At 37.8% G+C, this 14,056-nt stretch overlaps 1 protein-coding gene across 1 annotated transcript; it reads right to left on the bottom strand.

Annotated features, from left to right (window-relative positions):
- Window positions 1-849: 849 nt before the first annotated feature.
- ATP6V1D (ATPase H+ transporting V1 subunit D) lies at window positions 850-13,785 on the bottom strand. The gene is made up of 9 exons (XM_010976623.3): window positions 13,514-13,785; window positions 8,530-8,647; window positions 7,673-7,752; window positions 6,173-6,240; window positions 5,451-5,495; window positions 4,376-4,479; window positions 3,723-3,789; window positions 2,515-2,593; window positions 850-1,561 (listed from the first exon to the last, which is right to left on the bottom strand). The coding sequence occupies exons 1-9, from the start codon at window positions 13,552-13,554 to the stop codon at window positions 1,420-1,422; spliced, it is 744 nt and encodes a 247-aa protein (XP_010974925.1). The 5' UTR covers window positions 13,555-13,785; the 3' UTR covers window positions 850-1,419.
- Between the last annotated feature and the right edge of the window lie 271 nt (window positions 13,786-14,056).

A 14,056-nucleotide genomic window follows, 5' to 3' on the forward strand; every position in this document is an offset into this window, starting at 1 on the left:
ATACTCAAGCTCCTTATGCCTCAAAATTTCCTGTGAAATGTGGGGTTAAAGCAATATGTACCTCTAATGGTTGTGATGAAACAATATAAATAAAACAATGTCTAGTTGGCACATAACTAAGCTATTTTATAGCAGGTGTTAAATGTTCACAAAATTACTTGGTACTTTAAAAAGCCTAGGCTGGGATCAGTTGATTTAAACAATACTAGTAAGGCTAGTGTCACAATTTCACTAACTAAAAACTGTCCCATGGCCAATCACATCAGAAATGCCTGGAACTGAGTACAGGAAAGCCTGAGTAATCAGGGATGGCTCACACAGTACTAAAAACCTCAGTCGCCTGATACGGCCATTCAAATGCCTCAAGTTGCTACTGCTTATGGAATAGTACAGTTACTTATTATTCTCAAGTGGGAACTAGTACTTTTTCTTAGAAGTACTAATTGGTGGGGGGGGGAGTATAGCTCAAGTGGTAAAGTGCATGCTTAGGATGCACAAGGTCCTGGGTTCAATCCCCAGTAACTCTTCTAAAAGCAAGTAAGTAAATAAACCTAATTCCCCACCCCCCCCCAAAAAAAAAGCAAAAAAAAAAAAAAAGGTGGTAGTAGTACTAATAAGCCCTCTGAACTCATCGGCAACCACATCTTACTTCAGTGCCCTGAAACTCAGTAACCATCTCAGTAAGCTTATTAGCAAAACACTGAAACATGAAGGGAGAAAAAAGGGAGGCTGCCCACTTTTCCTACATGTCTACAGAGAAAGCTTTTTGGATGCCAATCCCATGTGCCAATCCAAGCATAAGAACACAATTTATTCTTGGCAATGAATTAATTTTAAAAAAGGAACAACTCATTTTTAAATCATTTTACTGTTTATACCATAGTCACATCTGAATTGGCAAAACTGTTCCCATGACAGACAGGACAGAGACCTGCCATTGAAGGAAAAAATAAGTGAAGGTTTTCATAAAGCTTGAGAAGTACCACAATAAGTAACACAAGGCTGGCTGCAGCAATCTCAGGTAACAGCGCCAAGGTGTGCAAGGAGGTGGGAACAAAGGCTGCTCCAGCAGTAGCTGGCCTACACGTGCTGGCCTGAGACCACTGCTGTTTCCTAAGGGGGAGTTCTTAATATGCTTGGTAAGCAGATACCTGTAGCACACATACAAATGGAGTAGAGTGACACTTCTGCAGAATAAATTCTACAAGTTCCTGGGCAGGTTCTACAAATCTCATCAGTGATAAATGGTTGCTGAATTATGATTTTGCAAAGGTAATCCCACAAAGGGACATCTAGAGAAATTTTACGACGAGTGAAATTCTTAAGCCAAAAAACAAATAGCCACACATACCAAACCTACACAGTGTGAATTAAAGTGGTGCCATGTTAGGGCTTCTGAAAGAACCAGAGCAGGAAAGATTATTCAAACAGGAGATCCTCATCCTTCTCTTCAGCCAGGAGATTAGCAGGCTCCATCACCTCTCCAGCTGCCCTCCGTTGCTCCAAGTCCTTCTCGGACTTTTCCTTGAGAATCTTTTTCTTCTCCTGTATTTTCTTTAACCTGTAAAATAAAGGAGGGAATCTTCTGAACATTGTTTCAGTACTAAGTAGAATTCATTTCTTCTAGTTTTGTAACAAGGATAGTAAACGCCTATAAAGTAGAACAAAATTCTACTTCTACAAATTTCAGTTTCAGTAATTTACTTATAACCCATTAAAAAAAAAGATTTGAGGTAGAATACACACATATTTTAAGCTAATAACTTGATTTTGGAAGTTCCTATTCTCAGAATGAATTAACTTTTAAATCCAACCCTTGATAATGGAACAGATTCTGAGCATTCAGACATTTATTAAAATTTTGGATCAATCAATTTGGATCACAACTCTGAACCTCACTGAAGGGCAGAAACTAAATTTTGATAATTAGATATCATACTCAGACACGACTCAAGGTCCAAGACAACCATGTCTTCCCTGAATATGCCTACCTTCACCCGTCTCCCACTTCTCTGAATCTGGCACACTGACTCCTGCACACCACCTGTTCAGTATTTATTCCCTGCTAGTTCTAAATGTTCAAGGCTAATTCATGTACATGCATCATTCCTCTCAACTCTGATTACATAATGCCCCCAAGTACTTTATACTTTCTCCTGGAACATATTCAAAATAATATACGTATTTGTTAATTGACTAATTAATTTCAGTTTATTTTTTATGTGGGAGATGCTCATTCTAAATCACTGTTTCATTTTAAAGAACTATCAAGGCTACTGAGAGTTTCCCTGAAGGGCCTAAGTTGTCAGATGCGCCATATTTCATATACGTGTGAAGTCTGGCACAGATTTGTCTCCACAGCCTTGGGCAGTCTTATTTCTTGCTTCTTACTTCATCAGAATAAAATACAAGTTGTACTAATTCTAAAGAACATAACCCAACAAGTCTCAGCAAATCGAGTCTTTGGAACATGGAAAAATTAAAAATGATCAATAACTGCCAATTCCAACAAACCTATAGAACTCTTCTCGCTCTCTCTCATCCAGCTCTGTGATGATATAAGCAAGGGTACGTTCAATCCGGGGAATGATGACTAGGGTTTAAACATACATATATACGTGAGAACTTCAAGCCTTTTTTCAAATTGCCAGTGATTATACAATAGTGACTTATTTTTTCTAATTGTAAAATAAATGTACATTTAATGCAAAAAAAATCATTAAGAAAAATAAAATGAAGTATAATCCAACTACCCTATGGTAACTACGATAAGCATTTTGGTATATGCCCTTCTTCTGTCTTTCCCATGGACAGGTAATGCTGGGCCATTCTATAAACACTGAATATACTGCATTTATATGAATATATAACATTGAACCACAGATGGTATTTTAAATAGCAATCCACTGTTAAAAAGTGGAGCATTGAGCAGAGAATATAGTAAGTTGAATTCTGTGTCAGTCATAAGGTTCTACTTTATACAGAACTTGTCTAATCTGCTTCTAAAATGCAAACTCCTTGAGAATTGGAACTGTTACAAGGCCTGTTACTACCAAGCAGGCAGGAATTGTGCTTTGAGTTTTTAAAAAATGATATAACTTCCTCTTTAACAGACTAATAGAGCCCCAGCAAAATAAGTTTTTTGCTGTTCAAATTTTGCTCCTTACCTTAAAATTGAATAAATGTTTCTTTAATGAAAAATGAGTTTCTTGGGCAAAAAAGTACTGTGGTAACACTCAGCAGTCATAGTTTTAAAATAATGAAATGAGCAATGGAAAATAAATGCAGCGATTGGGACTTATTTTTAGAAACCAAGGAGAACAGCAGGAGAACAGGACCTACGGCCTAACGGAGAGAGATTTAAAGTAAAATACTTCATGTGTTCAAAAGTTTTATCAATCATTGGAAAGAACTAAAGAAAACACTAGGGCTCTTAAGAAATACTTTCACCCTCTACTCACAAGTAACCAGAAAATAATAAAACGTTCCATAATTTTTAAATTACTGCTCTGCTCTGTAACTCCCCTCCAAATCATACACATAATTCTATCAAAGGGTTTATTAACACTTGACTGTTGTACTGACTCACTGCCCTTCCCACTGAGGAGAGGGGCAACATCTCATTCTCCAGGCAACCAATGCCTGGTTCCTGGCAGGTGCGTGACAAATGTGGAGGTGTGGACAAAAGGATGAACAACGAGCTCACAGCAGCTTACACTCACCATGTTCAATGGCATTTACACGCCTGTTGGTTATCTTAATAGCTTCATCCAAAGTAACAAAGGAAGTCTAAAATAAGAGCACAAATTAATAATGTAAGCACAAAGTCTTCCTAATCATGCCCTGTCACTTGGCTTCACCCAGATTACATGTGAAGAAAGCATCTGGAAACCAAGACTATGTCTTTTCAACATACTTAAAATACAGAAAATTCCTGTAAGATTTCCACAGAGCTAACATTATTTCCATTCTATTAGAACCTGTTTACTTTAGACTTACCTAAAACTATAAAACTGGCAAGAGGAGAGAATCACACACTAATGACCTAGATACATACTAACTGGCCACAAAGGGAAAAAAAATGGCTTTCATGCAAAAACCATATTATATTTTCATTTAAATCTAGTATTGACTGTCCCTGTTCTCACCTAGCCAAGACTGCAACTATACCACTGCACCAACATTTTGTCAGTAAGTACGGACAGTGGTGCAGAAGCCACTGTTTCAGAAATCAAAACTCATTTAGCTTGTTTCACACAGGTTCATGAAAACAGTTTGAAGTGCTGAGTGCAGAATGCTCTGATTCAAGCCCTGAATCTCCCCCACTCGGCTATCAGGCATCAGAGTGCAGGACTTCTCTGGCTCTTCCGCTTGCCTGCAGAGAAGCTAGTTCCACCAGTAGTTCCACGGCTTTGGCATAATTCCTCTTCAGTTTGGCCAACTGTTCCCCACCTCTGGCTAAACCAGTCAATTCATAACCTGAAAGAACCAGTCAGACAACATTCGTATTTAGAGTGAAAATAATCTTCCCCAAAAAGAAGATAAGTCAGAACAATATCGAACATTGAAAAACAAATTCACTAACCCTGCTAACTGCAAACAGGAAGTGCCCATTTGGCTCCCCAAACACTGTGGGACATGCTGCTGAATAGTTCTGCCCAAGGATACTATTCTAAATATAGCTACAGGAAAAGCTTTTGACCAATCCTCATTTTGCCAGCTTGCTGATTAACCCACACACGCCTTCCCTTTGTAGATCATGCGGCCTGATGCCCCAATACAGTGATACCCTCTTTTAACAGGTGACTCTCTATAATACTCCTTTATTCAAGTCGTACTAAATATTCTATGTGAACCAATTAAATATGAGGGCCAAAGAAAGAACATTGTTTCTATGGGGAAAAAATGATTACTTTGGAAAGGCTCAGTAAAGATGCATTACTACCCAAAACATGCTGTCAAATTAGGAAAAGGTGAGACAATTATAAAAAGTTGAGAGCAGGCTGGCTACAAAAATTGAGGAAGATTCAGCATTCAGACTGTATCAGTGTGTAAGATCTTATTCTACTTTAAAGAGACCCAAACTGGAAATTATAAACAATGCCTTATGAGTGTGGTTTATGCAGAAAGACAACATGGAAGTCTAACGTGGATTCATACTCAAAGAAAGACCATGGCCTTTTATTTTTAGAACAGCAAACAATTCTATATTTATATATTTCAAGGTTAAAATATTTTAAGCCATGTACAATGTTTTATGACTCTCTGCCATAATACTTTTTTTTGGTTAACTGATAAACTATTGTCCCAACTGTATCTGATAAGAAGGCTTCCAATACTGGAACCAGTGAACTCTAAGAAGGTCTACCTAACACCATTTTCCAGAATACAGTTCATTTAAAGAGGAAAGGGGAGAACCCAGAGACCCACAAGTAAAGTTTCAAACTTACTGTCAGTTCCTTCATGGTAATGTTCAAATACTGGCAAAGTAACACCTGTTAAACAGAGAAACATATGAATGCACAAATATGTCCTTAAAGTACTATTTCTTAACCATCATCTCTTGTGTTTCTTTCTCAGCAAATACTTAAAAGTCAAGAGATTATCTGGAATTGTAACTCGTTTCACTAAATGAATTTAGGAACCTGCCTTCTTAAGTGTTCATGCCTATTCAAAAATCAAATTATCTTGAGTAGTAAGGGATCCTGTTGTTACAATTTTTTTCTTTCAGCTTTGAAATATACTTAGTATACAAAAAAAACCTGCACGTGTTTAATGTATATATTTTGATGAGTTTAGACATATACATATACCCATAACACAATCACAATAATAAACCTATCCATTACCTTGTGTCTCTTTTCATGTGCGTGCATGTTAAGAACACTCAACATAAGATCTACCTTCTTAAGTTTTTAAGTGCACAAGGCCATACTGTGAACTGTAGGCGCTATATCATACAGCAGATCTCCAGAAGGTATTTATCCTATATAACTGTAACTTCATATCCACTGAATAACTAGCTCTCCATACTTCCCCCAGTCCCATCCCTTGGCAACCACCATTTAACAGTAGTTTTAATCATTGGGACATGGAGATCTTGCTATATAAACAGACTAATTTTAAATGTTACCTTTTCTCCCCTGAGGGTAGTAAAGAGTTGAATAGTTACCTGCTACATTATCTTTCTTTGCTCTAATCTTCACTTGGGCTTTATTTACATTTTGGATAACTGTGGTGCTGCAAAAGAGGAAAAGGGATTGATTTAGTTTTTAGACTGAGAAATAAACCAACATGAACATATCAAGCAATTTCAACAAGAGTAAGATGTCACAATTAAAAAATGTTGATGGCCCACTGTGGATCAAGTGCCCCTGAGGAAACACAACCGTCACAGTGGCAGTTAACGTGTGAAGTATGTTTTGATGATTGTCTTTTTTCAGAAAAGAACAATCACTGCTGCCAGTGGAGGGCCTCAGAGAGCAAAGAATGAACAATATTCAAATATCACCCTTAAGAACATGAAGAATGATTTTAACATACAGGGACTCCTTGAGTTTTCCATCATACATGTGGTGCATGGATGTGACTTCAGGGATTTTCATTCCACTAATGTAATTTGGAGAAGAACATTCTTTCCTTTTAGATTTGTTATTCAAATCTTCTAGGTTTGGCTAAGCAGTTCAATTCCTCCACCCTGGAACCTGTCTAACATCCATCTGGCTTTGTCTGACTCTCTACCAGTTATTATCACAAAATAAAGTGTTTTCCCCTCGACTACCCTCAAACACCCTCACACACTACTGAGTCCCTCTCTCTCACAGAAGTCAATGCAAGTTGTTATCATACAAACACTGGCAAAAATTAAAGTCTACTACTTCAAAAGGTCTTATGCCCCTCAAGCTATAAGACTGCCCATACGTAATGCTCCCAGATAACACAAACTAAGAATGGAGGCATTATATCACTGGGTAAAGAAGACTAAAATCAAAAACCCTGAAAACAATTCCATCTCTGCCCTTGAATAGTCATTTGACTTCAGGAGGACACTGAACTTAAACTGAGGGTAACAGTATTTGCCTGGTCCACCTCACAGCTTATTTGGAGAATCAAGTAACATAACTAAACATAACATATGTAAAGCAATAACTAAGCCATTTTTGTATGCTTTGTTAAGCATGTACTGACAAAAGCCATAAAATTCATGCCCTGTAAACAAGCAATTCCATTCTCAAAAATTTTCCTAAGGAAATAATACAATAGAAACAAAAATATATATACATAAGGATGTTCACAGCACCTTTTCCAATATTGTATAAATCTGAAAATCAACTCAAACACCCACCATTAGAGGAAAATGCTAACAAATTATCATATATCTAGAGAAAGATTATGCAGTTGTGAAAACAAGGGGAAATGTTTATGATACAATGTTAAATGAAAACAGACTATAAAATATTAAGTATCCTGTGCCTGTTAACTATGTAACAGATACATGTGGGTGGTAGTAAAGACAACAGTGTTTAGGTGATGGGGTTAAAAGTGTACTTCCTTATTATTACTGTATCATTTGTCTTTAATGCTTTTTTTAAAAACAAAAAGTGGCTTTTAAATGAAATTATGAACATGAAAGTACTACAGTTTTTCAAACACCCCATTTAAGTCTTCTTACCTGAAGTCCCCTGCTGTGAACTTGGCCTCAGCAAGTGAAAAGGCAGCTTCTCTCATCACTTCACCCATCAACATTTTAGTCTGGAAAAGCATAATCCAACAGCCAATTCAACAAAGTTCTTTTACAAGGAAAAAATCATATCATAATCATGTTCCTTTAATACCCATTGGTATTTTATGCCAGGTATACATGTAAATATTGATTTGGTAATGATAAAATTAAAAAATTTCCAATTTTGCTTCAATAACTGGGTTATGGTTACTAACAATGTTGCAAAATCACGAGTTTTATAATTCAAAGATTAGAATAAAGATACTAAGAAACAGAAAACCGAATCTTTATTACAGGGCCTATCTTATTCCTAAATTGGTCCATGCCAATTTGCTCAAATTAATCTCTTAAATTCACTGCAGTGCAGTCAAACTCCTAATGGCACAGTGCTTCAAAAATATATCTGGAATACTTAATGTTTGAAAATACCCAATAATTTTTTTTTCAAAGAGAAGAAAAATTGGGACAGGTGGGTAGAAAGTCACCAGACAGGCCAAAGGAGCAGTTATAAGAAATACTGGGCAAAGAGCATTTCAGGCAGAAGAAATAGCTAATGCAAAGGCCCTGGAGAAGAATGTTAGAAAAAAGCTCAGAATCAGATAAAAGTGGCAGGGAGGCGCCAGAGCAGATCAAGTGGGGCTTTTGGGGCAAGAGTAAAGAGTTTGAATTTAAATAATGAACTTTCTGAAACTTCTTACATTATAATGACATTTTTGAAAGAAAAAAAATTACAATGCCAGTGGCCATGCTGGATTTTCCACAGATACTTCTAAAATAAATACTGTTCTAAGCAAAGTTCATTCTACCTCTATTATCTTCTTAAGGATCTGTCGAAATCGAAGTGTTAAGGCATCAGATTTTTTCTTCAGGAGGTTTCGACCTGTCTGTGCTCCTTTTAACCGAGCCTTCATGATGGTCTGTGCCCTACAGAAACAGAGTTAAAGATATTTATTCCCATTGTTTAAAAGAAATAAAAATAGTTCCCTAACACGGTATTAAAATTATGCTTTTTTCCTTGATGTCACGGGAGTAAGAATATACAGCGTTTGTGGCTGATAGGCTTAACTGGTATCTCAATAGTATAGATTTCCACATTCAGTCTTCTACAAATGAAGTCTTTCTTATTTAAAACAGAAACAACTCTTTAATAAGTAAGTATTTAATAAATTACTTAATAAGTATTTATTAAATCATAATAAAACATATCACGACCCCTATTTCATGATGCCAGCATACTTTAAATATTTATATGACTTGTGAGTTAAAACAGTACGTTTCTATTGGAGATGTACTAAGGAGTAAAAACAAAAATCTGCCCACAAATATATACCAAAATTTAAAGTGCACTTAACCTTCAGCACCAAGAAGTCCACCTTAAGAGATTTATCCTATTGATTTACTCCCCGCATGTACACAAAAACATATATAAAGGTTAAGGATGAGTACTCCAGCCGTATTTGTAATAGCAAAAGGGTGGAAACAAGTTAAATGTGCCACAAATCATGGTTCATCATAAAATGGAATGATATGCAGCCATTAAAAAAAAGAGGAAGGTAGATCAACATGTGCTCCTGAAATTACATTGTCTTAAGTTATGCAAAGTAAGGGATAAATGTGCTTATATAAATCAAGAGAATAGTTCTAGAAAAGTTCATAGAAACTGGTAACAGTTTTCTTTGGAAAATGAAGCTGAGTAAGAAAAAAAAAGGATTTACTTTTTACTACTACATTTTGTTGTACCTTCTGCATTTTATTACCACAACCACTAATTACTTTTCCCATTAAAAGTGTGGCACTGAAGTGTTCTGATATCATTTTATAAATTTGTAAATGACTCTAGGTGACAAGTGACATAGAAGTGATAAGCCCCTGAAGTCTCCTTACCTCCTTATTTCAATCTTTTCCCATCAGAAACCCCAACACCAAAGTCAAAAAAATGACAGCGAAGTTGGCATTTCTGCTCTTGCTACCAGTTAAAATTTAATAATGGAAAAAGGGGGGGTAATAAGATTCAATAATAAATTGTATAACTAAGTCATTTGTTTAAGAAGATATAATTTCACATGACTGGTGTTATATAATCAACTGCAAAACAGTTTTTGTTAAACCTTTGGGTAAATTCTTAGATGATACTGAAATCTACTGCAGGCCAAAGGCTTCCTATGACAACACTGCAGCCAGAAGGGATCTTAGACATTATCTTGAGAGATAGGAAAATGAGGCTCGGAAAAGTGAAACAACTTTCTCACAGTCACTCAGTGAAGAAAAGGCAGAGCAGAATCTTCTTTTTTCTTTTTTTTTTTAAATTGAAGTAGATTTACAATGTTGTGTTAGTTTCAGGTGTAAACAAAGTGATTCAGTTATGCATATATATATTCTTTTTCAGGTTCTTGTCCATTATAGGCTATTACAAGATACTGAATATAGTTCCCTGTGCTATACAGTAGTCCTCTACTGATTATCTATTTTATATATATTAATCCCAAACTCCTAGTTTATCCCTTTCCCATTTCCCCTTTGATAACTATAAATTTGTTTTCTATGTCTGAGTCTGTTTCTGTTTTGCAAGTAAGCTCATTTGTATCATTTTTTTCAGATTCTACATGTAAATGATGTTATTTGTCTTTGACTTACTTCAATTAGTAAGACAATCTCTAGGTCTATGTTGCTGCAAATGGCATTATTTCATTCCTTTTTACAGCTGAGTAATAGTCATGTGTGTGTGTGTACACATTCATCCATTCATCTGTCAATGGGCACTTAGGCTGCTTCCATATCTTGGCTGTAAATAGTGCTGTTATGAACACTGGGGTGCATATATCTATTCAAGTTAGCGTTTTCTCTGGATATGTCCAGAAGTGGGATTGCTGGATCATGTGGTAAGTCTATTTTTAATTTTTTAAGGAATCTCCATACTGTTCTCCGTAGTGGCTGCACCAATTTACATTACCACCAACAGTGTAGGAGGGTTCGCTTTTCTCCACACCCTCTCCAGCATTTATTATTTGTAGACTTTTTGATGATGGCCATTCTGACTGGTGTGAGGTGATACCTCATTGTATTTTGATTTGCATTTCTCTAATAATTAGTGATACTGAGAATCTTTTCATGTGCTTGTTGGCCATCTGTATGCCTTCTTTGGAGAAGTGTCTATTTAGATCTTCTGCCCATTTTTGGACTGGGTGTTTTTGTTTTTTTGTTTTTTTAAGCTGTATGAGCTGTTTGTATATTTTGAAAATTAATCCCTTGTCGACTGCATCATTTGCAAATATTTTCTCCCATTCTGCAGGTTGTTTTTTGTTTTGTTTATGGTTTCCTCTGCTGTGCAAAATCTTTTAAGTTTAATTAGGTCCCATTTGTTTATTTTTGTTTTTATTTCCATTTTTCTAGGAGATCCATCTAAAAAATATTGCTGCGATTCTGTCAAAGAATGTTGGCAGAGCAGGCTCTTGAACCAGGCTTCTGACTCCAGTGACTTGCCCAAATCTCCAAGGTTCAAACCTAGGTCCACTGTACCCCAACTATGTGCCATACTGCCTCCCCTCCAAGATTATAAATCGCATCAGGTGAACAGGTCTCTTTGAAAAAAAACTCACTATCAGTGGCTGACTCTGCACAGACTGTCCTCATTGGAGGTCTAATCAAGTAATGCTGGTTCAGTTTCCAGCCTGAGCAGGAGCCATCCACCCCAATGTGTACATTTAACATACTGTGTTGTTGACATTAACCACCAGAACTTAGACTCAAAGAGTTGAATCAAATTTAAGTCCAATCCTAGTACTGCAGATTGCAGCAAGTTTACAGTGAAAAGGTGAACTGGTTGGCAAAACTGAATTTACCATACTAATTTTAATTTTCTCCTAGGTAGTGGCACCTCTGTGAAACAAAGATTTTAATTCCTGAGACTCAGAGACTGACTTGCCCATGGGCTTATAGCCAGTACGTAGTAGAACCTGGATTTGACTGACTTCTGTTGACTCCAAATCCTTCATGCCTCTTTTGCTTCCACTGTAAATTTATTTTCCTCTCTCTGGTGCCTAAGTGGGTGACAACCCCATTTCACAGGTTAATTGTAAGGTGGAAGTGTCTGAAACAGAAGTTACTAGTGTATTTTCTAGTCCAGCTCTTAAAAAAAAAAAAACCAAAAAAAAAAACACCTGTTCTTTTACAAGTTCCAGAGCTGCTCAACCCTTCAAAAAATGTTTGACCTTCAGCTAGGATAATGACTTTGTTTACAGCTGAATCAAAGACATCTGACTACATGACAAAGTACCTGCTGATAAGCCGTGGGGAAAATTTTAGAGAAGCGGTTAATTACAGCACTTGATTTTCCTCTCAATGGGCAAGCTCAGTGCTCTCACAGCAATTTTCACCTTCACAAACCTATTCTTCTTATCAAAGCCCAAAGAAGTGTATTTTCACCTCTTAGTCAAAGTTAAAACAAAAACAAAAAAAGTTAACACTCTACTATCACAGATAACACAGCCTGATATTAAAGCAGTAAAGACCGATATTATTCAGTAAACATTTGAGGGGAAACAGCTGAGCTCCATTCCAATTTGTGCACAGGTGATTAGGCATTTTGAAATAAGGGAGGGGAGTGAGAGTGGATGCAAGTAGAGTGAGAGGCTGTGCAGTGGAAATGTGATCAGGCCAGCTGTGTCTGCTAGCAGGCAATTAAGGAAGGGAGTTCAGAGGCCTAGAATATACAAGCAGTATATTCTCATGCCTGCAATGAGGTTTCTCAGTTAGGCATTTTACTGGGGGCTGGAGTCCTAAGAACAAAGTCTTAGGTTGCTAGAAGCCATGCTAGAGTTTGGTGGTCTCTCAGTGCAGAGGTTTGGAGGAGTCAGACTCATTAACTGGGAGTGCTACAGTTCTCACTACCCCAGGGGAGACCTGATGCTTATCTATTTCACAGCATTGCTTTTCTCCACAACTGACTTGCTTCCCAAAGTAGCTATTAGAAAGTCAGAAGGCAAAGGTAAAAACTAAACAAAAACAAAAACAAAAACAAAAACAAAGCCCTCTTCACTTCATTAAGAGTTATATCCACTCAGGCAGAGACAGAAATCTAAGTTTAGGGTTTAAATGTAACTCTTATTTTAAGAGTCCTTGGAGATGCTGAAAAAAAATCAGGATGAAGAAAAACAAAAGGTAGGACCACAATCAACAGATCTAAATGTCAGAGTCAAAAGTGATTTTCTGCTTCTCACTGAAAAAAGAGAAAGAGGAGGCAACGGCAAATAAGAGCAATCTTCACTTTCCACACGTTATGTTAGGCACATTTGAGAAAACCTCAAAATTTTCCTTACAGACTAGTCAAACACCTAAGGAGCTACGCTTTCTTCTGCCTAAGAATTCAGGCCAAAAGAGAAAGCTAATTAATTCAACGGTCCAAGCCATGGGTTCATTCAAGCAACATTTTATGTGGACTTAATAACCAAGACATCTCTCAGCCTGGAGAGAGCTCACAGTTCAGTGGTAAATATATGTAAATCAATATCCACTTTACAATGTGATGTGTGATACTAACAGTAAAATCAGCGGACCTCCACAAAAGCCAGCTGGCCGGGCCTGTTCTCACGGTCCACTCTGGTTCACCCAGAGGAATGTGTGAGGGACCCTTCAGAGGCCCTCGGCCCGGACTCACGAGAAGAGACTGGGAAAAGCTGAGAGTCGGCCCAGGAAACAAGGAGCTTCACTGCTGGGCCAGGGTATGGAGAGACAGCGGCTCCGGGCAGGCGTTCCTTAACCTATGAGTGCTGCTGGTTCCATTGTTTTACTTACATTCGCGAGGGAAAGATCTCAATTCGGTCTTTGCCCGACATTTTGACGATGACTATTCGGCTCCGGTCCCTGGCCGGGCAATCGTGGCTGCAACACCACCAGCCACTGAGTCTTCCTCTACCCTGAGTCAGCTGGTTTTGTCACGTGACTCCCCTCGCGTTGCTAAGAGGCGGCCTAGCTCTGCCTTTTTCACTTCCGCTTCCTGTTAGTATGGGGATTGGGGGGGACAGGGCGAGGACGGGAGATGGTGATGCCCGGATGTTGAGGCGCGCGCACCCTGGAACCGCCCCTCAATTCCGGTTCGCCTTTTAGCCCCTCCCCCTCCAGCTCCCAGGCGGCTGTGCAACGCTCCGCACGCGCGAGGCGAAAAACAGGCGCTAAGAGTACACTCCTTCTTTTCCTCCATTAGTCATCTTTGGTCACAGCGCCACCTCACGGTTGACTGAAGCTTTCAGAAAAGATTTATTTTTCAGGAACAAGGAACCAGAGTCCTACCTCTTCCCTGCGTCCTGAAGGTTATATGGCGAAAACTAAAGATAGCGA

Source organism: Camelus dromedarius, chromosome 5 (genome assembly GCF_036321535.1).
Source record: "Camelus dromedarius isolate mCamDro1 chromosome 5, mCamDro1.pat, whole genome shotgun sequence".
Taxonomy (NCBI): Eukaryota; Metazoa; Chordata; class Mammalia; order Artiodactyla; family Camelidae; genus Camelus; species Camelus dromedarius.